At 41.6% G+C, this 27,401-nt stretch overlaps 1 protein-coding gene across 2 annotated transcripts in view; it reads right to left on the reverse strand.

Annotated features, from left to right (window-relative positions):
• The window catches only part of Fbn2 (fibrillin 2), a 214,579-nt gene that overhangs the window by 62,311 nt on the left and 124,867 nt on the right, over positions 1-27,401 (reverse strand). For both annotated transcript variants that reach the window (XM_028777147.1, XM_028777146.1), the window contains exons 17-30: positions 26,679-26,732; positions 25,021-25,146; positions 22,288-22,413; positions 16,877-16,996; positions 12,685-12,822; positions 12,089-12,139; positions 11,516-11,641; positions 8,104-8,331; positions 7,478-7,603; positions 4,092-4,220; positions 3,151-3,276; positions 1,204-1,329; positions 663-785; positions 387-512 (exon numbers count right to left, since the gene is read on the reverse strand). In XM_028777147.1, the coding sequence (XP_028632980.1) occupies positions 387-512; positions 663-785; positions 1,204-1,329; positions 3,151-3,276; positions 4,092-4,220; positions 7,478-7,603; positions 8,104-8,331; positions 11,516-11,641; positions 12,089-12,139; positions 12,685-12,822; positions 16,877-16,996; positions 22,288-22,413; positions 25,021-25,146; positions 26,679-26,732 (1,725 nt within the window). The remainder of the gene's footprint in view (positions 1-386; positions 513-662; positions 786-1,203; positions 1,330-3,150; positions 3,277-4,091; positions 4,221-7,477; positions 7,604-8,103; positions 8,332-11,515; positions 11,642-12,088; positions 12,140-12,684; positions 12,823-16,876; positions 16,997-22,287; positions 22,414-25,020; positions 25,147-26,678; positions 26,733-27,401) is intronic.

Consider the following 27,401-nt stretch of genomic DNA (forward strand, 5'->3'; position numbering starts at 1 on the left):
GAGCTGTGGTTACTTGCACAAGACCTGCACACGATCGAGCCAGCTAAAATGGTAGCATAGATTAGATAGTAGATTTTGAGGTCCCAGCCTCTACTGAGGAGCTACAGTCAGTAGGGAGTTGCTGAGGGAGGAAGAACCATTCCTTTTTGGAGGAACTGGCCACTGGTAGGATTCCTGAACTCCAGTGGATGTCCCTACACCTATGTACAAACAGCACAAACTGGACTCAGAGGCCCAAAACAAACAAACAAGGTTGGGAGGGAGACATGTTTGAGGAGATATGGGAAGAGATGGAGATAGGGTAAATATGATTATATTCCACTCTGTATGAAGGTCTTAAGAAGAAAGAACAATAAAAAACATTATCATTGGTTTCCAATACCCACCGATGCATGTTTTCATGTCCATCGAAGCCATGAAGCCATCGTAGCAGAGACAGCGATACTCTCCAGGAATGTTGGTACACTGGCCGCCATCACAGATGTCGGGGTTATTTTCACACTCATCGATATCTGATGACACAAAGGGAGCCTCCGGTCAAAGCAGGAACGTCTTTCATTGGTCCCTGATACACTTTCTCCACGCAGCTCTACTCACAACGTCTGGAACCACATTCGCAATAGAACAGCCATGGCATGCACATTTTTTGAGCTTGGCCATACCTGCGCATGACCGTCCATCCGGCATCAGTGCGTACCCCTCGCTGCAGCTGCATTCGTAGCTTCCTTCAGAGTTGGTGCACTGGGTGTCGCAGCCCCCGTTCATTATCATACACTCATCGATATCTGTGCAGGCATTACACAGGCACATTAAATGTCAAGTCCATACCCAGGCAAGGCAACGGCTGGCACATCTTCTTTTAGATAATGATCGGCTTACTTTGGATTTGTCTGCATTTCTATTTGTATTGATTTAAGATTAAGCCACCATTCTTCCTTAAATCCCCTTTACTTCCTTTCATGTAGCATTCTATTTAGTCTACTGTGTGAGGAATGAAGAACTCAGGAATACAGTACGTATAGAGTTTGGAACACTTTTTTATGATAGAGCCAGTGAGTTTTCTGCAAAACCAACAAATCTACTGGACCTCTGCTTACATTTATTTATAGTATAAAAGACTCCCGTAAGTGTTAGGATGTATCTGGTGAGGGAGCTTGATGATCAGAGAGTTGGGAAATGCAGACCCACGTGGCCTACCCTTACCTGTACAGCCCTGGCGGTCTGGTGTGGCTTGGTATCCAGGATTGCAAGAGCACTGATAGGTTCCGATCATGTTCACGCATTTGCCATTTCTACAGAGATTATCACTCAAGGAACACTCATTAATATCTGTGAAAGGCAAACAGAGCCATGCTTTATACCAGAACACGATTACAAGAGCCTTTAAGAGCAGGCTTTACCAAAGAGGTAAGTAGCTTGAGTAGGAAACAGGCTAACCTGGGCTATTTGATGAAAATGTCTGGGCCTCTATTCACTGACATCAGATTTTTCTGTTGTGTTGGAAGCATTCCCTTCTCTCTCTAGAGTTTCCAGAATGGAACTGTATGTTATTTACTAGCCCTTGAAATGGACATAATACAACTGAGCAATTTTTACTGTTATTTGATTTTAATTACAATTACATAGCCATAGCAGCTAGTAATTTCTGTCAGAGCGCATGGACATAGTGCCCATGCCATAAACGAAGCTTATTACTATTTTATGAGTTTATACTGTTGTGCTCACATGGTCTTCAATAGCAGTTTGGGTGCGGCCTACACAACTTAAACCGAAGGAAGATACCCGTTCCAGGGAACAGCGGCAAGAACTACATGTGTGCTTTTACTGAACTGTTTATGTGCCTGCATAGGTGGATTTTCAGTCCACAACTCTTAGTTTAAAACAATCTGACCCTTACAAGATGAACAAATACCTTTTTTTTTTTAAAAAAAAAGTCACACAAAAAATATGTGGAATAAATTAGTAAATTCCTAGAGAACATCCAGAAAAATTGCAGACTGATCCATTTCTATATGTGAAACGCTCATCAGAGAATGTAAGTTAGACATAGTGACCACAGACAGGAACTGGATGTGACAAGGGATTGTTTCAGACTCACACACTTAGGTAAAGATTATGCTATATAAATTTACACTTATATTTATTAAGTATACGTACTACAAAGCATTTATTTTATAATATATACTGCCCCTTTAAGGGTATCTTTTTTAGAGTTTTTTTTTTTTTTTTTTGCCATATGTTTGATGAACTCTAAGCAATAACAAACTAGACCCAGACACGGTTTTCTGAATCACTATACTGCTGCATGTCCAGCCAAGGATTCTTCAATCACCAGTGTAAAATCATCTTTTGCTGTTATCATAATTTAAAAAAAACTTAAAACATAAAATCTATGCTTCTGGAAATGTCTGTTTAGTGTGTTATTTAAAGTTCACTTCATGTGCCACCACAGAAATCTATCTGGCTTGTATATAAATATATGTGCACTGAAGAGCTATGCTCAAAACAGTCCTGAGGAAGAGCTCTCCTGAAGACGATGCTCCCTGGCTGGACAGCAAGTGTAGACCACAGTAATCACAGTGTGAATTTACAAGTCGTAACAGGAATGAGGAAATGCCTGAACACATTCCGGGCATCTTCCTGAACTTGGTTCTAGTAGGCAGACCTTGAGGAGTCTTGAAGCACCAAGAGAAGCTCTCATGGTCACACGTGGGTGAGTAGACCTGGGTTTACATGTACTCTGCTGAAGCAGAGAGGGAACAGGGAGTGAACCGATGTATGGACAGGCTGTCCAGGAAGTGGCCTGGACAGCTGACTCACAACCCTGCCAGGACAACAGAGCCTACGACCTTGCACAGAGGCCTTTCCACAGAAAGCAGCCCAGTGCCTGACATTCTAGGAACCAGACAGTGGGAATTCGGATTTCCAGGTTGTCGTGAGTCACAGGACAATACGTTCACTAGAGGTGATTCCTGATTTTCACCCACTGTGCACACTGGATATCTCTCTCTCTCTCTCTCTCTCTCTCTCTCTCTCTCTCTCTCTCTCTCTCTCTCTGCCTCTGCCTCTGCCTCTGCCTCTGCCTCTGCCTCTGCCTCTGCCTCTGCCTCTGCCTCTGCCTCTCTCTTTTATAGGAGGGGGAAATCTCACCTACACAGTCCTCACGGGACGGTGACAGCTCGTGTCCCAGTGGGCAGTCACACTGAAAGCTTCCCTCAGTGTTCACGCAGGTGCCACCCCTACAAAGGAGAGGGTTACGTTCACATTCGTCAATGTCTGAAAGGTAAAAACGTGAGATTCATTAAAGCACTCTGAGGAAAATATATTTACACATACAGTACGGGAGAAGGGCCATTAAGAAGGCAGGTGTGTGCCGTACACATAAAGACACACCCAATCAGAAGCAGACTAAGCATTACCTTTTGTTTCAAGATAAAAATTAAGTAACTTCTACTCTTACTATAGTAAATTATTGAAAGATTTTCATGTACAAAATAATGGCTCATAAGAAGTGATCAATATAACTTTTTCCCTTATATCACCATAGACTTGGGTTCATATGTTGTTCTCAGACATTTTCATGTTTATAGATTGAATCCAACTACATAAAAAATTCTTAAAACTCCTGAATGTTTACAGTTGGGGTGTCCAACCTGTGGCCCTTGTCTGCATGCAGCCCAAGACAGCCATGAGTCCAGCCCAGCTCACTGTATGGGACAATGCCCTGTAGCAATGTGCAAAGGTTGGACCCCTTAGAGCGGCAACATCTTATGTGTTAAGTCCCATAAGTCACTCACATGAAATAGTGACCCAAATATTTTTCAATATCACAACTGTAAGACAGAGCCCTCGTGGAACTGGCAAGGCAGAACACAAATCTGGGGTCAGTACAAGGTGATCCATTTTAAATAAATGCACCCTGGGCAGTCTGTGTGCTGTTTCCAGCCCAGGGAAGGGATTCTGTAGGCCTTTGTTCTCAGCACACACCCTGTCAAGGGTGCTGCCACAGCCCTGAAGCCAGCAGAGGTACAGCATGGCGAGCATACAGTTGTCAGGTTCCAGGCCAGCCAGGAGGGTCTGGCCGTGCTTACCCATGCAATTCTTCATCATCATGAAGCCGCTCTCGTAGCCCTCAAAGCACTCGCATTCAAAGCTGCCTGGTGTATTGACACAGATGCCACTGCCACAGAGGTCAGGGGAGATCCTGCACTCATCGATGTCTGCCCCCACGTTCAAAAGAAAAAATAAAAAAAAACAAGAAAAATACAGAATGAGGTAAGAGAGTGTTGGAGGGATGGGGCTTTCTAGGTGAGGGTACTGCACATTTGAGATTTAGGGAAATCAGGGCTGAGAGTAGGAAGAAATGTTCTGAAGAGACAGGATGGAGGGGACGAGGCCTTCATCAGGCACATTCCTTTCTCCAACTGTCAAAACTGTCATGGTCAACCGGCAGGTGGGGCCTATGTGTCTTTGCATTCTGAAATGTGGCCTTCTCTTTGTGGCTTAGATGTAGTGATAGAGAACAGACCACACAGCTCCTATATGGCCTGCGTGAGGAGGCATTGTGCTCACGTGGGAAGAAGCCACAGCAATGCATGGAGGCTGTTCATTCTGCTACCCCAGCCAAGGGTGCGAGCATGTGCACAGGGAACACTGTGCTGAGCAGGGCTGGCTGACAGGACACAGAGAGGTAGCCCCCAAGGCCGACACAGCACACTCCTCCAGCCAGAGAGCATGCAGACACAGCAGGACCTTGGAGTGAACCAGTTATAGGATCTGTGCTTACCTACCCAACTTTCTAAAAATAAAGAAAAACTATGTGCGCATATGTTGCTATGTTTGCTATATTACTGTCAGAATCATTAGTAAAGTATGGGCACCCTAAGAAAGTTTGGAGAAATCTCTCACACCTGTAACATATTTTCAGTATGGGAATTTAATCTCCACAAAAGACGTTTAAGAAAATATGAGCTATGCGTTTTTAAAAAGTCACAATAAAAGAAATGTTTGCCACTGTCTTGTTTCATTTTAGAATATTGATTGATTTATTAAGGCATGGTCTTACTGTGTCGCAGACTGGCCTGGAGCATCCTACATAGATGAGGAACTCACAGAGAGCCACCTGCCTCTATCTGCCAAATACTGGATTGAAGGCACATGCCAGCGCACCAGGCTCGTTGTCTCTTGATGAACTGAAATTTAAGTCTTTCTGTATAGGTTATCAATGGAGAACTTGCACGTTTATTTTGGTTGGATCAGTCACTATTTCTACCTTCTGTCTTTATTTATTTCCCCAGTTACCAAGCCATACCCAAAACACCAAAGTGCTTTCCCTTAAACAAAAACCTCACCGACACAATTGGCCCTTCAATTTCTGGTGACTGCTATTTAGCATCCTAAGGGGAACAGAGGAAATCCTGCGGTAAGCAGGGGCCAGTTCGGGGTCAATGTGAAACTGTGGTAACACCACATGGTAAAAGTATGGGCTCGAGAACAGCCCAGTCTTTCACCTTCCAGTGTGTTGGAAAAAGTCAACCATTTTCTTTCCTTTAGTTTTCTTTTCTGTAGTAGGGCTCATCTCTAGAATGAAGGGAGTCAAGTCTAAGAACAATGGCACATGCACACTGCTCTACATGTATGAGCCATATATGTATGTACATGTATGGGCTAGGAGTTGGTGCTTTGAAAGGCAAGGCTTTTGGACTGAACCTGAAGGTTGTATAGAAATTCTAACTTCCAAGACACAAGACAAGCAGAGACAAGCGCCTAGATGAGGAGCAACTGGTTTTCCAGAAGCAGAAGGTTGCCAAGTGGTTGGTTGCAGAGGCTGACAATCAACGTAGGCGGGAAGGATGGGCCTGATTACCCAGAATGCCACCCTGCTAACAAGAATGGGAGCCAGTAGCATTGCAAGGGATTATTCGTTCTCTGTTCTCAAACAAAGCAGTGCTACTGATAACTATCTCCTGCCGTGGAGGGTGCTCGATTGTGAGATTAAGAAACTTGTCTAGTTGCACATTACAAACAAGGGCCAAATCTAGAGCTAGCAGAACCTCAGTGGCTTTGTCTATACAGGTCCAGGATGGCCTGGTCAAAAATGGCATTTTTTGAGGGGCAGGGTGAAAACCCCCATGGTTGCAAAAATGAAGGATTTGGCTGTGGAGATTCAATGGTCAGGAAGGCACTGGTAGGCCTGCCGTGTAGCAGAGACTTATATGTACACCAAGACCTCTCGATGAGGAAAGGCTTTCTTCTTCCTGCACTCCTGTTCTGGGTGCAAAGCTGGTAGAATGCTCCCAGATGTCACCTGAGATGTTCCCTTAGGCCATGGTCAAGATGCTTCAGCAACTGTCAAAACTGCAAAATGAATAGCTGGCTAAGAAGAGAATATGAAGTGGAAGGCAGAAAGCAGGATAGCAGGCAGAGAGAAGGGTAAGGGCAGGCAGGGGGCAAAAGTCAAGGGAGACGAAGAAGGGACATGATAGGGTGAATAACCAAGCCCACAGAGACTTATCCTATAGCAGGAGTGGAGAGGACTGGAGAGACAGAGGAGTTAACTTCTAACAGGGAGAGCCTGTAGCTCTCTGACACTGGAGGAGGGAAGAGGATGGAAGAGTGACTTCCAGGGGAGAAAGGATGCCTGGAGACAGTCATGAAGAAAGGAGAGCTATGAAGGTATGTCAGCAGTTCAGAGGCATGGAAAAGTTTCAAAAGTTCTGGGAGGCGAAAGGAGGAGTTTGCTAAGCAGCTGTGAGGGCTCTGTTGAGGGTGGTTGTTGGCCTTCCAGAGAACAGATTCTGACGGTGAGGGGATGAGGGCTGAGGGGCAGAGCAGCAAGACAAAGAAGAACTCGAGTGGCTGAAACAGGACAGCTGTGAAATACCCAGGCATAGTCCAGGCTGTGCAGGCACCGGAAGCAGGCAAGAAAGACATTTTAATGAGCGTGAAGAAGAAGGGCCAGGTGAGAGGTCAGAAAAGGGGAAAGTCTACACCTGGACATTCCATACACGGATGCAGGTAACTCTGCACAGAAATTCCTGGTCAAGCACTTGCAATAAATCTCATACTGTCAAACAGAAACATTTCTATGTTCACCTCTTTTCAATCCAAAATGGTTAAGAATGCTGGTTGCAGGCAAGGAAAACGAGTGAAAACATGTCTCTCCCTAAGACAATTCCTGGCATATCCTTCAAGTATGATATAACAGGCACAGACTCTTAGTGGCTATATGCTTTAGTACTTATATGTTTTGAAGATCATAATTTTACATTCAAAATAATTGCATTTTGTGCTATCTTGTAGCTCTCTCTCAAAGTTATTTGGAGACCTGACTTTTAAGTCAAGCAAAAGGAGAGAGAGAAAGAGAGGGGGGGGGAGGGTTAGGTGTTTTGTGTTCTCACCAAGAAGATGGACTTCCGAAGGCAGATTACTCAAGCAAGAGAGCTAGGGGTTCATTCATGGAGAAAAATAATCTTACCAGTACAGTTTCTTTCTTCCATGTCCAGGGCAAAGCCATTATTGCAACGACACTTGAAGCTTCCAATTGTGTTTCTGCACTTCCCATAGGTGCACATCCCAGGAAAGACTTTGCACTCGTTGATGTCTGTAAGCAGAGTGAGGGCCAACTGCTGACATGGTTGACAGGGATGAGTGCCTCCATCACCTCAACTTAAAAATTGATCGCCATAGACAAGTACTGCACACCCATGGACCAGGATGGCTCCCGGGGTTTGCAACGCTACAGAGATGGCACAGGGAAGTGTCCACCATGGAAGAGATTCTCCACCGTCACCTGAGTCCTACTCCTGTATATATGGCAGTTGCTTACACAGATAATTAGGGACAGAGATCTCTCTGCTGCTGAGGAAGTAGGCAGAGCTGCCTCTCCTCAAACTATGTCAAAAGAAAAGTACAGGGACAGAAAGAGAAACAGAATGATCACCGTTCTGTTTCGCAGCTTTTTATCAATACTGTCTTTTACATGTAATTTATAGTTTTTGGACCTTAGGTTGGCTACAAATGATATGCTGAAAACTCAATTAATTCTCAGAGTGTAGAGAGTGCCCTGTGAGTATAGTGAGCCAGAGATCAGCTTGTACTTACCTTTGTAAAATGGACGCCCAGTGAGGATGTCCCCTCTGTTAGCAAAGCCTGGGCCCCGGGGGCACAGGGTCTCATATTCCTTGGTGCCAGGTTTGGGGCATTCTTCACACTCTGTACCCCAAGCTGCCCCAACTGCACAGCAGCAGGCGTCCATGCGGAACTTCCCAGGGACAGGGTGGATGCATTCATCCTCATCCCACTTCAGGAAGCAGTGCTCCATACGGATATCTGCATGGAGAGTGCACATGCAGTCTGAGCATGAGTGGGAGCATTCACTGAACATCCTATACCTGCTTAGTGCCTCAGAAACCATGGGCCCCAGGCTACCTGTACTTAGCTAAAACTGTTACATCTCCAAAGATTTCTCCTTCTTCAGTGGCCATGCTGGGTAAAGCATTCTTAAGAAAGCAGTGAATGGTGGTAGGCCTGGAGACAGACTTAAAATGAGAAATCAGTTTGTCACCACCTTGAATGGACTATGGTAACAGTCACGTTGGGAGATTGAAGGTGGGCCTAGTATGGGGTCTGTTAGGGTCTAGTATCAGTCCTGTTAGGATCCAGTTAGTACTGTAAGGATCTAGTCAGTTCTGTTATGGTCTAGACAGTCCTGTTAAGGTTCATTTAGTCCTGTAAGGGTCTAGTCAGTTCTGTTATGGTCTAGACAGTCCTGTTAGGGTTTAGTTAGTCTTGTTAGGGTCTAGTCAGTTCTGTTAGGTTCTAGTTAGTCCTGTTAGGATCTGGTCATAAACAGTAATGGTTGTTGTACCCTGTCTGCAACTTGGTAAAATCTATAGAATTTGCTTTACTAAAACATGATGCTTTTACTTAGATTGGGTTTTGTTCTGTTGTTACAAATTTTGCATTTGAGTTTTGTCCTGAGTCATGTAGACAGGTTGAATTCTTCACCACAAAGTGGCCAAATCATTTGTTTAAATGAATGAACATTTTCCTCTTAACTTCAAGCTGTGCCAAACTGTGTGTTAGTGCTTAGCCTGAGCTACTCAGAGACTCAGAGCAACAATGGACAGCCACTAACAGGTTGAGCCAGTATGATCTACAGACAATACGCTCACATGTTGTTCAACAGAGATGGAGGGACTACAGTCACACACTGTTTAACGACAAAAATGTAAAACAGGCTCATGAAAGAGTTTTCATAGCTAAGTAAAATGATCTTGGTGGAAATATCCTTTGGCATGACATCATTAGTAAGCATGAAAACTGCTTCACAGACGGAAGATCATCCTGATAGAAAGGTCATTCTAAAAAAAGAGATAAGTTTACTCTTCAGTTGTCAATACAGAGCATTTTAAGTTCTTAAATAAAGGTTGAATCAATAGCTACAACTGTCCTTAACCTTGAGTAACACACAATTCCAGGAATCAAAACTAAGAAATTTATTCTTCAAGAGAGAACATGGTAAAGTTTCATTTTGAGTCTTACATGCAGTCTGTCTACATTAATAGGAAGCAAAAGCCACACACTTGGCCCATATCTCAAAGTCTCAGCACAACTTCCCAAGCACTGGTCTCTGAGATGGCTTCACCCAGCACTGCCACTAGGGAAGAAAGTATTTCACGAGACGTGAAGGATTTAATAACTAAGTTTTAGTTAAATTTAGGTGGCCCAAGGATCAATGAAGTCATCTGCTCGGAAGTCATTCTGTAATAAACTGGAACAATGGGCTATGGGAACCAAGAATACAAAAAGTCTTTATATTTGAGAAGAGTAATTTGGTATCTTTATTATGAAGATTCATATCAGTATTTATACCAAGAATTAAAAAAGCCAGAGCACAAGGCAACAAAACCTAAGTGTCTACCTAAGTAGATGCTTTGATTGGCTTGCAAAAAAATTATAATGGAACCCTGGAATCCAATGGCATGTGTACTTGGGAGTTTGCCACAATCCCCACTGCTCCTTATTGTGCTTCACTCAGTTACGGCAGCTTACCTCCTGCAGACACCCGAGATGACATCCCTAATTTATATGAAGCTCTAATACAGTGACTAATCACTAACCTGTCCTCAGCATCTTCACACTGTCATATGCCACCCCCCCCGAAACATTCTTATATCCTCAGAAGGAGTCAACTTAGAACAAGTTAGAAAGAACAAAATCTTTCATCAAATACAAGGCTCAAGATTTGGTTTGCCACCAAGGCAGAGGTTAGCTGTGCAAGAATGAGGACTGGGATTTAGATTCTCAGAAATCTCTGTATAAGCCAGGCATGGTGGTGTATACCTGTGACCTCAGCTCTAGGGTGGTGGGGACAAAAGATGGCAGGGTGTTCACTTCCCACCCAATCTAGCCAAAATGGAAAGCTCTGGATTCAGTGAGAGATCAAGTCTCAAAAAGAAGTAGGAGAGCATCCTGAGAAGCAGCAGGAGTTGACTTGTGATGGACTCTTAAGTGTACCAATGTCTACACAAACGCTCAGACGTGCACACATCCAACAGAAGGAAATCAACGACATAAAAAAATTATTTTCCATGTTGAATGTGCTTTCTAAATGATTCCATATGAACCACAATACTGCTTTCTATCCAGACTTAAATATGCTGTCAAAATTAACTTAAAATGAAGTCTCTGTTATAGTAAATTAAGCTCTGTACTACTGCCGAGCTAAGTATTAAACTAGTGGTGGAAAAATATTATCGATACATTTAAACTCTTGAAGAGTCTCTGATACGGCATTACCACTGCTCTTTCTTTGTCTACCTTCTTAAGTTACAAACACAACAACTGACATAAAAAATGTTTTGCAAAATACAACTTTACCATTCCAGCACTTATTGGGAAAAGTTGTCTTTAAAAGAAACATTTTTGCTCACATATAACACAAAATGAAAAGAGCTTATTTTTTTTCCACTATGAAACTCAAATTATTTCAGCTATGGCCCTGATAAAGTCTAAGGTCAAACCACCATCCGTACATTGTCGATAACAAGTATGTGCATTTTAGATCTTTAGAATAAAAAAAGCATTAAGAGAATGTGCCCTTTAATGGTGGCGGAGGAGGAGGCAGGATGATTGACATACCTTTGCCCCTCTCCCCTTTATCTGGAGAGTCCAGTTGTAGTGGGCTGGTACATGGTAATGTTTTAAATTCAAGGTCCAAACTATGCCTAGTTTTCTTTTTCTATTAATTTTATGTGAGCAACTCAACCTGTCTACAGTATCAGAAACCAACGATTAAATGATAGTTTCTTCTTTTTAGTCATGAAAATGTTTTAAACTATTTTAATAAAACATATATTTTAATACCTTGGAGTGCTTTTCCCCTCAAATAGTATCTCATTTAAAGCCAATTTTTCAAGTATAGACTCTTGTTTTGGACTGGCTACCACCCAAAGGACAAAGGAGCTGATGGTTAGCTCCATGCATGGAGACAGGAAAGGGCTCATCTTACCCAAACACATACGGCCGGTACCATCCAGAGTAAGGCCTTCAGGACATTCACAGTGGAAAGAGCCTTTGCTGTTGACACAACGTCCATTTGGACAGACGCCAGGAAACACCTCGCATTCGTTAACGTCTGTGGGGGAAACACAGTAAGCAGAAGGGTAAAGATGTCACAAATAGAAAAAGCAGGTGTAGCCTCATTTCCTGTGTAGTGTGTTCAATCTGCAACACGGTGTGGATTATTACTTAAGTTAAAGCAAAAAAAAAAAAAAATTCCACAAGGCAGCCACCAGCTTTCCTGGGCACCAGCTGTGCAGACGACCGCAGTCTTGCTGGTCCATAAAAGTGCAGCCCAGACATGCTCCCTCGCCAGCTGTTCTGTGCCTTGAAGGCTGGGGGACTTCCTTATGAAATTTCCTTAACCGTATAAAGAAGAGAAAGGGGAACCTCGAAGCTATTTCCCAAGTGCACTGTGTTGGTTACCCTGAGTGATTTTAAACTGAAATCTCAAGGGTCTTGAAAACAGTGACTAGCAACTTTCGAGTGAGTAGCATATCTTTCATTCATGAGTCACACCCACCTTCACAAGTCACACCTTTGATCCTGGCAAACCCTCTTGGGCAAGCTGCATCTGCAAGAACAACAGAACAGAATTTTACTTCTTTAAAAAATAATAATACAGGAGTCTCAGGCTCAAGAAACAATAGGAGGGAATTAACTTTGAAGTTGGGTCGCAAAGAGCTAGGACCAGTTGTCTTCGATTCAGAAAGCACTTCAGTTGCTATAGTAACCCCGTCCATGTTGACACAGTTTGAAATGAAATGATTTCTCCCACAATTCCTCTCTGCTCAAATTGACAACTGAATTAAAAGCAAACCAGTCAAAACCTCAGGGGGAGAGGCTATCACATCCCACTGGGACACATTCAAATGAGGACATAAGGTTGGAGCTAATTTCTTTTCCACGTCTGAGGTACTTAGAAGATCTGCTCTCTGTTAAAGGAGAAAATCAAACACACATTTCAAGAGGAGAATGAATTTCACTAGGAAGACAGTTTTGGAGAGAAGACAACCTAGCAGTCTTCCCTGCCGCTTAAGACACACTGTGAGAAGGAATGACCATTGATCAAAGATGACATTCCAGTGATCGAGTCGAAGGGCCTGGTCAGGCTCCTACCTAGCTCACAGCGTTCACAGGGGCTCCCCCAGGCAGCTCCAAGCGTGGCACAGCATTCAGATTTCAGGGTAGCTCCGTTGATGTTCACTTCACAGCGGTTGTCCTGGATGTTGAGCCAGCATGTCCCTTTCAGGCTGTCTGAAAAGGAATAGGAGAGGTCGGGAAGCTCTTCTATTGACAGAAAATGAACTCTGTGCACACCAAAGTTATTTGTCACGGTGCAAAAAAGACACAAGAGTATTCATTGTTAAAATCACTTTTACAGCGTGTTCTTTGAACAGACTGACATGTTCCTGCATTTAAGTATTACCATAAATCAAACACTGATAGGCACCATCTCATACAATGTAGCCATTAACATGATGACATCTACTAACGATCTATAGAGGAATAATCACTGCTGCCTGAGGGTTGATTCTGGTACTAGGAATGTGGCAAATTGTCATCATCACACCATAACACACATGGAAAGCAACGTCCTTCATGGGCTATGCTTTGATAGCTAGGAACAAATACACCTCAATTTCTTTCTTACCTCATTTCTCATGGAACAAGCCAGCCAAAATCTACATTCTGTCCTAGAAGAGCCAGGATTTCCCTAACTGAAGAAATTTACTTGATTAATAACTTGGGAAAAAAATGTAAAGAAAATAAAGATGACAAGCATCTGACGATAAGATGTAATGGTGAAGTGACCAGTATGTCATTTCTTGGTTCTACAAGGCATATTTTCTTTTAGGCGTTTTTGCCCTGCAAACCTATTATTTTAACTCTAGCTCCAAAACTAATATATACTTACTTTTAGTCAATTAATTGAACATAGAGAAATATAACACGATATAAAAATCACCTAGCAATCTGACCATCTTAGAGAGCTACTTGTAATTTTTGAAATGGCTCCACACCTCATTTAACTTTTTATTTTTAAATAATAAAATCCTATGGACATTTAGCTTCTGACTCCACATGTGTTAAGGGGGATGTGGGAAGCTTTTGATAGAACAATAGATTTTAACTGAACAAAGTAAATGACAACTGATTTTAAAGCAGTGGTAGTGAACGTATCCAAGCTGACATGGCAAACACTAGCTGCCGATACAACTACATGCTTAGTTTTCATTGGAGAACTGCAGCTTTCAGCTAAGTGTGCGTGATACTGGCAATATCCTTGATTAATTGCATATGTATAGGTCCAGGGGTGCAGCTCAGAAATCTGCATTCCTGACATTCTCCTCAGATGATACTGATAATAAGCACATAGTGTTGTACACACTTTAGGAATATCAAAGTATAAGCTTTGGGTGGGGGCAGAAGGTCAGGATGTGGGAGGAGCTGGGTGAGTGTGGGAGGAGCCAAGTGAAGATGTGGGAGGAGCTGGGTGAGAGTGTGGCAGGAGCTGGGTGAGTGTGGAAAGAGCTGAGTGAGGATGTGGGTGAGAGTGTAGGAGGAGCGAAGGATACAGGAGGAGATGAAAGTGTAGAAGGAGCTGAGAGCGTGGGAGGAGCTAAATGAGGATATAGGAGGAGCCGGGTGAGGGGGTGGGCAGAACTAGATAAGCATAGAGAAAGTATGTACATAGACATAATGGAGTTCTGTGACTTTTGTAAGAAAATAAACCCAGTTGGGAAGGCTAATTGACATAAGTCTCAGAAGGACAAATATTGTATGCACAACATACATTGGAATATGTATATCTGTATATACTTATGTGTGTGTACGCATACATACATGTTTGTATATCACAGCTAGAAAAAGAAGCATGAGTGGGGAGTAAGAGATCTTTAGGGAGGGGGCAAATAAAGACAATAATGGAATACACATAATAGGAAAGAAGAAGGGGGACCAACTAGGGAAAGAGAAGGGACCAGTTCCTGTAGGGAGGGTGATGGGCTAGTAGGGGAGGTCAGAGAGGCTGGGGGACGCATAAGAACACAATATAATTATATGTGCATATGAAGATGCTGTGATGAAATATATTACTATGCAAAGCTAACCTAAATTAATTATTATTAAAAATAGAAGACAAATAAGGAAGGGATAAAAGGTGGTTGAAATATGGGTAATGGGTATTCCACTTGAGGTTTGGGAGTAAGTCATAAAAGTGGAAGAGGAGAATTTGAGGTGATAGTTGAAAGAATGGGGCTGCCATTTGCTAAGATAAAGATATTTCTAGTAAACAGGATCAAGTATGAAAATCAGAACCTGGCGTTAAATAGACATCTTCTGCTGAGATGTTCCACGACATCCAAGTAGAAGTAGCTGCAACCAGGTAGAGACACAAGCCCAGAATTAATAGAAAGATGAGAATGGAACCAAGGGACTGGGAAACAGAGCAGAGAGCAACTAGGGGTGAGTGCACACAGGGATGTAAAATGATCAGGGGCTGACCGGTGATACACGGCAGGCTGGAGGTCAGGAGGTTAAGAAGAACAGAGCAAAAGAAATTAGAAAAAAAAGGCAGGGGGGGAGCCAGAAAACAGTTGCAGTTGGGTTGTTCGCAATGCAGATCCTGAGAAAGCAAGCGCTGGACTTCTTTATAGTCTTACCTTGAGGACTGGACAGTGGGATCTTATATCAGGGAGGCTGCTGTTCCTTTATTGTCCACAGAAGTCAGGGACATGGGGCAAGAATGAAGACCCAAGACACAGATGTGGGACATGGGTGCTACTCAACTAGAGCAGTGCAACTCAGGAAAAGTGAGCTTAATAGCTCTTCTGGAAAGCTGAACAACCCTAACTGAGATACAATAGTTTTCTTAGCGTTCACAAAATCACATTTAGTGTATCTGAAGGACTAGCTGAAACTCCACAATTAGTGCCCAGTGATGTCACAGATGGTCTGATTTTTAAATTAGTAACCACAAGTAGAATCTCCATTCCTTTACAAATTTAGTGACTTAGACCCTGTGACTAGCAGTGGCAAGCTCATCGCTGATTAGAACCACTGACAGCCCTGCTAAAAACATGTTCAAGGCTGGCTGGAGAGATGGCTCAGTGGGTAAAAGGTGCTTGCCCACAAGCCTGGTGACCTGAGTGGGATTCATGTGGTGGAAAGAGAACCAATAGAAATACTCAAACCTTTATCATAATGAATGAAAACATTTAAAAGGCTGTCTGGGAAATGTGGCAGTATTTAGTTGTTGGCAAATGAAGAAAATGACTTAATGATTTGGGAATAATTTTGTCTTTGTTTCATTAATAACTACAAGAACAAAAGGCTGAGATGAATTCACTTTGGTTAGGTAATAAGCAAGAACTTGCCCATCTGTATGGCACAGTGTGAAGCTGAATAACACAGCATTGTTAGTTTCTTTTAAAGGTGGATATTAGGGAGTGATGGCAATCTTAGCGTGCCTGGTAAATGGAGACATTGCCACTAGATATAGGAAGAAATGACTTGGGTAGACTTTGTCCGTATACATGATATTTTTCATCCTTGATCAAATTATCTTGTTCTGCATACATTATACGTCATTACCAAAGATCTGGCCTTGAGCAGGCTCATACCTGTCATCCCAGGACTTGTGAAGCTGAGACAAAGGAATTATGGAGTTCTCAGTCAGCCTGCTATGTATCAGGTCTTAGGCCAGCCTGGGCTATACATCAAAATCCTATCTTGGAACAAAATCATGAATAAAAGAACTGGCTCTAGACACTCTGAATCGTATTATCACACCTCAAGACTTTCCAAAGCAAGAGAACATTTATCTTCTCTTCTCTGGAGCCTATCAACGTGTGATCGATGAGGGAAAGGAAAATCCTGAACTCCCTCTATGCTTCAGTGCCTAAAAAATCTTCAAATTCTTGTCCTGTGAACTGAATCCAAATCCCTTCATGTCTTTGATTATGACAGATTTAAAGTTTCTGTGATGGGATTTGACTGTGCCAATGCCTAAGGGATTCATTCAAAGGTAAGAAATGTGCATGATGATTTGGGAATAAACGTCTTTGTGATGGGATTTGACTATGCCCATGCCTGAGGGATTCAAACATAAGAAATGTGCATATACAGAAGTGCTCACAACCATGGCAGCATGTATCTACAGACATGAAAGGAAGGTGGTCTGGAGCCTAACGGGTAAAAGTCCACCTAACTTCTGCTCTTCTGCTCTCCTCCCAACAGCTCTGTTTTCACCTCAGGAAGGCTGAGGTCTGAGATGACCTCCACAGGGAGCTCCGCGTAGGAATCTTACCGATGCAGATGAGTCCAGTGGAGCTGAGCTTGCTGCCGGGTGAGCACTCACAGTGGAAAGAGCCCAGGTTGTTCCTGCAGGCCCCATTGACACACGGGTTGCTCTCACATTCATTTACATCTACAATCCAGAAGGAAAAGATTCCGTTAGAGCTGCCATGTGTTTCTGGAAAATATTATTCCAGCAAGCCAGACTGTGCCAGAATGTCTGGTAAACTTGGCTCTTATGATTTTAATATGGATATACAAGGCCTAAAGTGAATAGGGAGTGCAGACATGTGTTCTACAGCATGGATAGACAAAGACATGACTGGAGACTCAGTAGGACCATAAGCAACAGCCTACTCAGAAGAGGGTTCAGTATGTGTGCCTTCTCTGACTCTAACTACATATAGTCGATTTATTTTGCTCTGTAGTCAGTTCTAACTCCAGGTACAACTCTAGGGCACAACAAAGTTTGATCATTTCTGTCACTCACACTTCTGTGAAGCTTTGAAGACAAAAGTATACTAACATTGGCTTCCATTCTGAACTCCTAGACGCAAACTAGGAAATAAGAGCTGGGATGTAAACACTAGGTACAGAACTCTCCCAGCTATCATCCACCATTCTCTTTCTTGAGCCCTTTATAGTTACAGGATTAGTTAAGGAATTACTTTACACAACCAACTTTAGTAAGATAGGAAATAGGAAAATGAGAGCTGGGGCAGAGTGGGTGGGAGTGTGTGTGGCTCAGGGGTAGAGCACATGTTTCAGGCCCTAAGTTCAGTCTTCAGAACTGCTGGAAATAGAAAAAAATTCAATTGCACTCAACAGGACTTGATAACTACCGCTGTTGGACCGTGAAGGGATGATTTGGTCTCCGGTAGAGCACTGGCTTTGAGTTAGCTGGAGATTGAAGAGGTGTCCATTGCCTGGGTAGGGATGGCATATATCTCACCACACCCCCGGACTTCAGACTCCCGACTCTCGGTCTAAGACCTCCATTTGATCTGTGCCTTGCAATCAAGTAGGGCTACAGGTAGAAGGCATGACTATAGGCTTCAGCCTCGAGAGATTTCCATATTCAAGAGTTATCTAAAGGCCAGAGGGCGTAGCCAATTACTTATTCCTTTTCCCAGTCCCTCCTCTTTACCCCCTCCCTATTTAAGTCAGGCCTGCAGTGATCTAAACAGTGGATGCGCATCCAGATTCAACTATCATCCGTCATGCCAATAAAGCTGGTTTGGAAACCCACGGACTTTCTCAGGTTATTGGGGCCTGCCGTCGGCTGTTGTGGAGGATGTCCCTGCATTCAGGTCACCGGTTCCTGCATACTGCTTTTAGCCTTAAATCAAATAATATACCAGTAACCTAAGCAAATCCTGTTGCTGACAAAAGCAAACAGAATCACAGTACACCTACATTTTTTAAGAGGTGAATTTTTCAAGGTTATAAAGTCGCTTAACATATGAGTCAGTAAGAGGTAAACACAACTCTCAGTTGAAATATGAACAATAACATTAAGAACACTTTCTATGTAAATTCAACTACTCAGCTACAGGAGTCGTCACTGTGATCCCATCTCCCCTTGCTAAGTTATTCTAAACATGTCAACATACCTCAACACTCTAGGTTAAACAGTAGAGTTTCTAAGATACCAACAAGACATTACCCTCCATACATAGCTTAAGACTCGTCTCTTCTTGAAATATCGGAGAAGAAATATAAGTAAAGCTGGAAGGCTCTAATTCTTGCCCCTGACTACCTCAAATAAAATGTAAATAAACCAGTCTTGAAAGAGGGGCAGGTTCAGAATTGACTGCCAGCCAATGGGTTTAAAATATCAGTTCAAAAATCTGTGCAAAAGGACCAAAGATACAGTAATAGGGGAGGGAAAATGTCATGGGATCCTAAACTGTAAACAAAGAACTATAGGCATGTAAGGAAAGTGGAGAGTCAGGAAAAACTCTGATTGATTATCTGACACCAAGTGGGCAGCCCTAAAAACATATATGTACCAGTAACATACGGTCTGAGAAGGTTAATTTATATTTCGAGAAACACTCACACCATACACATAAAAAAACAACAACAACAACAAACAACAACAGAGAAACAGAGGCCATGAACTTGAGAGACAGGTAAATGGAAGATGTCAGAGGGAGAAGAGAGATAAGGTGAGAATTATATAGTTGTATTTTAATTTAAAAATTGTATGTAGAGAGAGACTATTGCTACTTCAAAATGACTAAAGAGGTACTCAGGTATTAATTTATCTCTTGAACTATAAATTTTATCGGGGATGCAGGGATACGAGTTCATTTTGTTTTCAGAGTCCTTGCAGTAGAAAAGGATCTCTTAAAAGAGAAATAAAAGTATATATAATATTACACTAACTCAGAGGTGAGGCTTTTTAATGAAAGCACATGCTCTACAATATTGAAATCCTTCCATGAAAATGCAAGGGCAAAAGAAGCTAGATGTGCAGGAAGCAGGCAATCTGTCCGAGGGGATTCCACATTTAATTCTCCATTTAATTCATGTAGGAGAAGATTTCCCCAAAAGGAAAGTGCCTGGGTCATAGTTTCACAAAGATTCATTTTGAATTAAGCAATGGTGAACTCAAAGACTATAAACACACATAGGGACAACTACAAATATCAGCTATTTAGTTTTTCCCTTAAATATAATGTTTTTTTATGGTATAAATGTCACGGAACCAGAAATTGAAACAGTTCACTGTACATTTCTGGAAATAAACTTCAAAGCACATCTGGTTTACATTTAACTACTTATGTCACTGGGAAACACAATCTAAACCACAGTGCTTGATGAAAAAAAATTTAACTTTCACAGACTCTCCAAGCTCAAGCAAAATGAAATAATTTTGGGGGAGTAACTTCAGCCTAAAACACAGAGGAACATCCTGCTTATTCTTACTGTTGTTTATTATATATTTAAATTAATCTATTGAAAGCATGAATTACAAATGGAATAAGTGAACAGAGAAAAATACATATACAGAAAGCTGAAGTTTGCAATGAATCTGGTAATAATTCTCTGTCTAGCCCTTGGAAATTAGTGAAGAAAGAGTAGAGGAGAGAGAACTCAGGTTGACAAATTGACTGTGGCTAATGGAGGAAGTCAGGAGACGCAAGGAGAGAAGAGGTAAGCAGCCTCTAGGTCTGTACACATGTGTACATATGTGTACATATGTGTACATATGTGTACATATGTAGGGGAAATATTTTGATGAAATGCAAAGCACTTAACAGTGTGTAAAATTTGGGCAGGGGTAAGTTTTCTGCATAAATCTGTTTTTTTTTTAATTTCCACCAACACCATATGGTTGGAGCCAAAATATTTCTCTATTATTTTATCTTTATTTATATAACACAAACTTCTTTCCTATGAATGACAGATTAAAGTCATTTCCATACCAAAGGCAAGGTTAAGGTTTATTAAGAACAAGTGTCCTTTGAACAAAATAAGTCAAGATGTCTCTCTAACCTTCCTTATTGGCTGATTTACCACGGAAGAGCCTTAGAGTTGATGGGAGCACCCAACATCTCACTATTAAATGTCATTCTGTCATTTACCTGTTTGGTAGTTCACTTCTCAGTACCTTTGACTCCATCTTATCTTCTTTGACAATTCAGCATATACACCACAGAGCCAGACCCCAACCATAATCAACAGTACTGAGCTAATCGAGACGATATCCCACCTGCTCTTGCTTTTTAAGTTTCCTGAGATTTAAGTGAATCTACCCTTTAATAGAGAACTGAATCGGTACAATGGCTAAAGGCAGCAGAAAGTGTGAATGAATACCCAGGAAAACAGAAAACCGCCAGCAATCCCTTACCTCATCCCTCTGTGGGGTGGGCATGGGGAAACAGGGACAATACAGGCAAATCTGAGTAGACAAACTTTTCTCAGAGCAGTGTTGAAGGATAACGGGTGTTAGGAGTGAGAAGAGAAACCAGAGAATAGAAACTGTCACATGCATAGCTGAGGAGCCTGAGCTGGCTTTACTGACAGATGTCCCTCACTGTTAGGGAAACCTGTGACCATCTGGAAAACAGGCACCAAGAACTCCAACTCAGGATGGATGGGTATGTCCCTGCCAGACAATCAGGGAAACAGTCACCTCAACTAAGTTTAGGGAAATGTGATTTTATGTAAATGGTTATCTTCCTTCTCCCCACCTTTTGGTTGATTAATGTTTTTCAAAGGTTTCCCCTCCACACACAGCTCAACCCAAACTTAGAACTAACTGTGTGCACTGTAACAGCATTCAAATGACTTCAACTGAGACTCTTGTCTTGCAGCACCTTGTTCAATAGTCCTAACTTGTTGCTGTCCACAAGAATGCTTTGAAGTTAAAGAAGATGAAGAGAGGATGTGAAGCCTCTGTGTGTGTGTGTGTGTGTGTGTGTGTGTGTGTGTGTGTGTGTGTGTGAGAGAGAGAGAGAGAGAGAGAGAGAGAGAGAGAGAGAGAGAGAGAGAGAGAGAGAGAGAGAGAACACTATTGCACTTCCTTCTGTGGAGTCACTGAGGGACAAGTACACCCACAGAAAAGGGAAGGGTTATTCTGCAATAATTAATATGAACTTTCTTAAAACAAGTTACTATTTGGAAGTAACAACTGGGTTTGAGCATTTTACAGGAGCCCCCTGCAGGCCCACCGTGTGTAAAGACACTACAGGAGGATAATGAATGGTAGATGAGAAACAGATTATTCTGAAATATCATGTGATCAAGATACAAAATCATGATGCCATAATCTCATGCACTCACGTCATCGCCTGAATCTCACTGAAAACAGAAATGTCCTTAAGCACTTAACCAGCTCAAGCAACTTGCACTGTGTAGAAACTCATGGCATAAAAGAAGTCTTAAAATATCGAACGATGGTCTACAACCCCAAATAATGTCCTTTAACTTGTCAAACAAAAACGAGAATTTCTATATAGACTATTTCAGTGTGGAACTAGTTTCACATAGGCTCCAAATATTTTTTCTGGGTCGAGATTTTGATTACATTGTCAACCATCTATTTCATAACAAAGTGGTGAACAGCGGAGTCTTTTTGGAATGAAGGTTTGTAGGTTAATGTGTCACAGTGATTTTTATTTAAAGGGTCAAAGTGGACAAAAATCAGATATTTTATTTTAACGAGTAAAACAATACAGCTCTCTCTGTTGGATTTTCTAAGTGCTTGTTGAGAGACTATGTGAACAGAACAAAACCAACAGTGTTTATAAACTGTGTTTATATGAATGCCATTTCCAAAACTTCCAAAGCAGTGGACAGAGATCATAAAACAGGGAAGACATTTACACATGCACTTTGAGCACACCATTCACTGCAACTGATGTTGGTGCTTCCTGGACGAGGACATGCCAAGCCAAGGAAGACAGTGCTTACCTTCGCAGGTCTCTGTCTCCGTCCGGAACACATAGCCAGGGGGACAGGTGCAGCTGTAACTGCCAGGGGTATTTCTGCAGAGGCCATTGTCACAAAGCAGCCTGTTTACCAAGCACTCATCAATGTCTGCAAACAGCCAGTGGAAGACAGGAGATGGAAATGGTTACAGGCATAATACACAGACCACTTATATTTCGTTTTTCTTTGTTTTGTCCCTGACTCTCCCTCTCCTCTTTGGCTCAGTATCTTTATTCCACACTAGAGCAAATGCACCCAGTGCTACTCAAAGGCTATGTTCTTATGCTGGTGAATGCTTTAAAAATCTTTGTAAGTCCTTGGAGAATGTACAGGACTTAGCAAGGGCTCATTACTTCTTTCTTCTTCAGTTATCCATTCTTCTTTCCTCCTTCCTTCCCTCCCTCCCTCCTTCCCTCCTTCCTTCCCTCCCTTCTTCTCTCCTTCCCTCTCTCCCTCTCTCCCCTCCCTCCCTCCCTCTCTCCCTCCCTTCCTCCTTCCTTCTTTCCTTTTTTTTTTGGTTTTGTTTTATTGGAAACAGACCTCACTGTGTCTCTCAGGCTGGCATCGAATTCACTTCCTGTGTGCTGAGATTACAGGCGTGTTACATTGCCTTCTTATCAGCAGGTACAGTTACCAAGAGGAAGAAATAATAACTATACTTGGGGGATAAAGAGTTCCTTTTGCTTAAAGTTGTGTATTTTACTCTTGCAAACAATTGTACTTTGTCAAATGATACAGTGTTACCCCGATAACACTGAAAACGGAGATCAGAAAATTATCTCTTATATCATTACCATAGGCAGTATCACCTTTCTGTTTTGCTTGAGTTGTCCCCACTTTTATGTTTTGCTCTGACTCCGACATTTAATAAGTACTTTTAAATTAGAATTTTATAAACCAGTCAGTTTTCTATGAGGGATATGGCCTCTAGTAGGTTGGCCATGCTCTAGCAGATGGTCACACACCCATGCATGTATGTGAAGCACAAAGTGGACACAACAGGTTATTCGTCTATTTATTTTTAAGGAAAGCAGGAAGGTGGAAGGAGGGAGAGAGTAAGGGGCGAGTGTGGGAGAGGCTGGGGGAGGGGCAGAAGATGTGGTTATGATCAAAATGCACTGTATGCACATATGAAATTCCCCCAAATTAAATATTATTAAAAAATAAAACTAATCTCAAATGAAGTCACATCCTGTGCTACTGAGCTTTAGGACTCTCAAGTGTGTTTAGCGAGGGATACAGTTCAGTTCCTTGAGAAATGGGTAGGAAAAGGATGAGTCAACCGTTTGCTGAGGCTCACATGTTTTTATTTTGTATGTATGGATGTTTTGCCTGCATGCATGTATGTGCACCATGTGCATACGCGGTGCCTATGGAGGAGCAGAGGTCATCACATGTGAACCACCACATGCATGCTGGGAACTGCACCCTGGTCCTCTGGAAGCAGTCAGTACTCTCAATTGCTGAGACATTTCTCCGGGTCCTTTATTTATAAATTTTAACAAAACCACACAATGTAAAGTGTTACAGTCATGTCACTTGTGCTCAGAATGGGAATGGTCACAGAATTCCCCTGGTTTTAAAAGGGTCCCACCCACATGCTCACCTAAACTTAGAAGCTAATTTGGAAGTGCCTTTGCTTCTGCTGAATAAAAGATGGTTTAGCTTGTCTTTAGTTATTGAGACAGGATTTCCAGCTCAGACTGGCCTGAGCCTATGATAGGCATGGAGATTGAATTCCTAAGCCTCCTGTCTCTCAAATTCTGGGACTATAGGTGTGTGCCACCACCCTTGGTTTATGTGGTGCCAAGGATTGAACCCAAGGCTTCCTGAGTGCTAGACATGTTTCTTTAGCACATTTTCATGCTTTTAGAACTGTTTGATAATCTTTGACTGGTACCTTTTCCTACAGATGGTCAATCTATTTAAATATGCAATAATCAGAGAGTAATAAAAGTCTATCTGTATATATCTTAAACTCAAGATCAAATGGATATATTGAGTAATAAAACCATCAGCAGAAACAGAATATTAAGTTTCTTTATCGACAAACATCAATTGATGAGTTGTAAAAGCATTATGGATAATTTGTAAGTATTACATATAATGTTAGATCTAATAATTCTCATTTTATGAAAATGGACTCAATCGTTCTGTGGGACAATTTTGATTCTGTCCAGTCTCTTAAATATGCAAACCAATAAAGCACTAAGAGTGTTTATCTTCCCCCTTTTCTTCTGCTAAATACGAATAACACAGAAAGCTTTCTTTTCACATTATTTTATAAGTTGAAAAGGGGTACGCTTACTTCTGCTGTCACATTTAGGTGCGTGGTAGCAATTAGTGGCTTTTGGATAAAGCTGAAGTTCCTCCAACCTGGAACATCACCCTTTCCCAACTTTTCTACTACCAAGAGTTTTTGAAGTCCATGCCTCATTGGAAACATTTAGGAGTGACACAAGTACAGAGCAGCAATGGAAGAATGATCCACTCATAACCACTCACTTGGGAAAAGATTATCTTAAGTAATAGCACTCCAGTGAGTTTGACTGTGCTGCGGAGCTCAGCTCTCATGCTTCTGTATCAATGCACGGGGCAAAGGTGGTGAGAGAAGCTAAGGGATGCCTAGTTTTCATCATTAATTGTTGTTCCTTCTCTTATCCATGGGGTTAGACAACACAAATGGCTCTTGTGCAAAAATCTCCAGGAACTTACCAATGCAATTTCTTCCAGAGGCATCTGGCTCATAGCCGCTGTTGCAGTTACAGCGGTAGCTGCCTCGCAAGTTTTCACAGATCCCGTTGGCACATATATCAGGGTCCAAAGCACACTCGTTGATATCTGTGTAAAATATAGCATGGTCAACATGGACAGACACCTGCTTGTTGATAAAAAGGATCTAATAAGAAACTTCCAACATGTGAAATATCTAACTTTGAAAACCTACAATACGCCTTTTAGAAAAAAGAAAAGAAAAGAAAATGAAAGGATACAAGACATTTCACTGGTAAGTCAGAAAAAAAAAAAAAACCAGAAAGGCGTTGGCAGCAGCCAAATAATTAAATCATGCAGTATGTCTATATTTTTGACAAAATTAATAAAAGAAATTTACTGCTGGCTCAAAATCCAAAGGAAAACTCAATTTAATAAGCATCACAGCCATGTAATTAAAACATAGAAATTTATGAGGAAGGCCTGTATGATTTTATGGTCACAGGATGTTCCTGCTTTGTTCTCATATTCAGCAATTACCTAAGTAATAGGATACACAATGTTTCTCATTGTTGATGAGTTAGAATGAATCCAGGAGACACTTAAACATGACTGCTGACAACTCAACAATTTACAACAAACCATGGACACATGACTGTTGTGTCACCCAGGGACAGTGGCATTTGAGATCCAGTGAAACAAACATATAATTCCCAACAGGCAATAGGCTCCAGTCAGAGGCCATTGACAGGGTGTCCTCCTCTTCTTCCCCCTCCTCCTCTTCCTCCTCTCCTCCTCCTCCTCCTCACCATCATCATCATCAACAAAAAAAAAGTGTGGTGCAAAAATCCCATTTTGTTCACTGTAATCAAATTCTGGTAACGATTGTTTATAGGAATTAGAATTTATATAGGAATTGGTTAGCCACAGAACATCCATATAACCCCAGCATCTGGGACAGGGCAGGAGTACCAGTAGTTCAAAGCCAGTCTGGGCTTTGAGATTCTATCTTAGAAAGGAAAAAAAATGCAATTAGGAAGACTTCCTTAGAAACTCTCTGATTATCTAGCTTTTTATTTTGCATCTGAGAAAAAATATCCCAGTAAAATTCTGTCTCTTTCTTTGGTTTCAGATATTCATTTAAAACTTAACATCACATCAAACCTTCTCCCCTATCCAACTCAGATGCACTTGCTTCTCTATCAGAGCATTCTTAAAACATAACGCCATGTTTGCAGTAGGGAAACTTGAATGAATTTTACTTCTAAAGTTGGACAGAAACATCTCTGTGGTTCTAAAACACAAACAGTCTAATTTTGGGATAGTATGTCCAAGATTTGATCCATATCAAATATCCCTAAAGATGGATACTTTTCTAGCTGTGTCTGTATAATCACATGATATAGCACTGTCTTAAATAAATGTACACATAAAATCATGGATATGGATTTGTTAGTAACCTTCTCTCAATGAAGCACTTCTAACCAGTGAATACTTGTCTAATGAAAAGCAGTCCCATGTAAAATGCCACTTAACGCCCGCCATTTAACTTAACAACCGTTTCTTCATTTGTGAATTTTCACAGTAAATGTAACCATATTCATCTGATAATCAGCAAACTATATAGTTATAGCTTATAACCACAAGTTGAACAGAATCACCTCTTCCATCCACGGTGATGCCTACGCCACTGCTACAGAGGCCATGGAACTCAGCTGTGTGATTTAAAAACAAACAGGAAATGTTAAGCCAGGGCCTTTCCACACCCAGTAATTAACATAACAGTGGAGACTGAAAAGTTAAACAATACCCTACACTCAGCCTTTAATATAACAACAAAAACAGAGAGATGTTATGCCAAGACTGTTCCATAGCTTAGTCATTAAAATAACAATTTTATGCACATTCATCTTAATAGTGGAAAAAAATCACTGTTTTCTGGAATATAATTATCTCAAGAATTCTAAAATCACAGAATAGTATAAGAAAAGGCAGGAAGTTTGTTTATTTTTGAACCCCACTGGACTAATTTATATTCCAAAGAGGTTCATCGCAACTATGAATGAACAAGAGCCAATCTTGATGTACCTGGGACTTGACACCATAAGGGGTCTAGATTTTAAAAGACCCAATCAGATTGTTTTGGATTTGTAAATTCAATAGTGGCAACAATGTCAACCTATTTATATTGTCAGGGTAACAGTCATTTATAAAATCTGGGCCATGATCACAACAGCAAATACATCTTGTTCGATATGATCAGTGCGGGTCTGACTGAAGCATGCACACAACCTGAGGCTGTTGACTACCTGCCTCATATAACAATGCAAACTTGGCTCTTTCTTATTCAGTTCAGAAGAAAAAAAACACTTTGGAATGGACAT

This window comes from Grammomys surdaster, unplaced genomic scaffold (genome assembly GCF_004785775.1).
Source record: "Grammomys surdaster isolate TR1022 unplaced genomic scaffold, NIH_TR_1.0 278, whole genome shotgun sequence".
Taxonomy (NCBI): Eukaryota; Metazoa; Chordata; class Mammalia; order Rodentia; family Muridae; genus Grammomys; species Grammomys surdaster.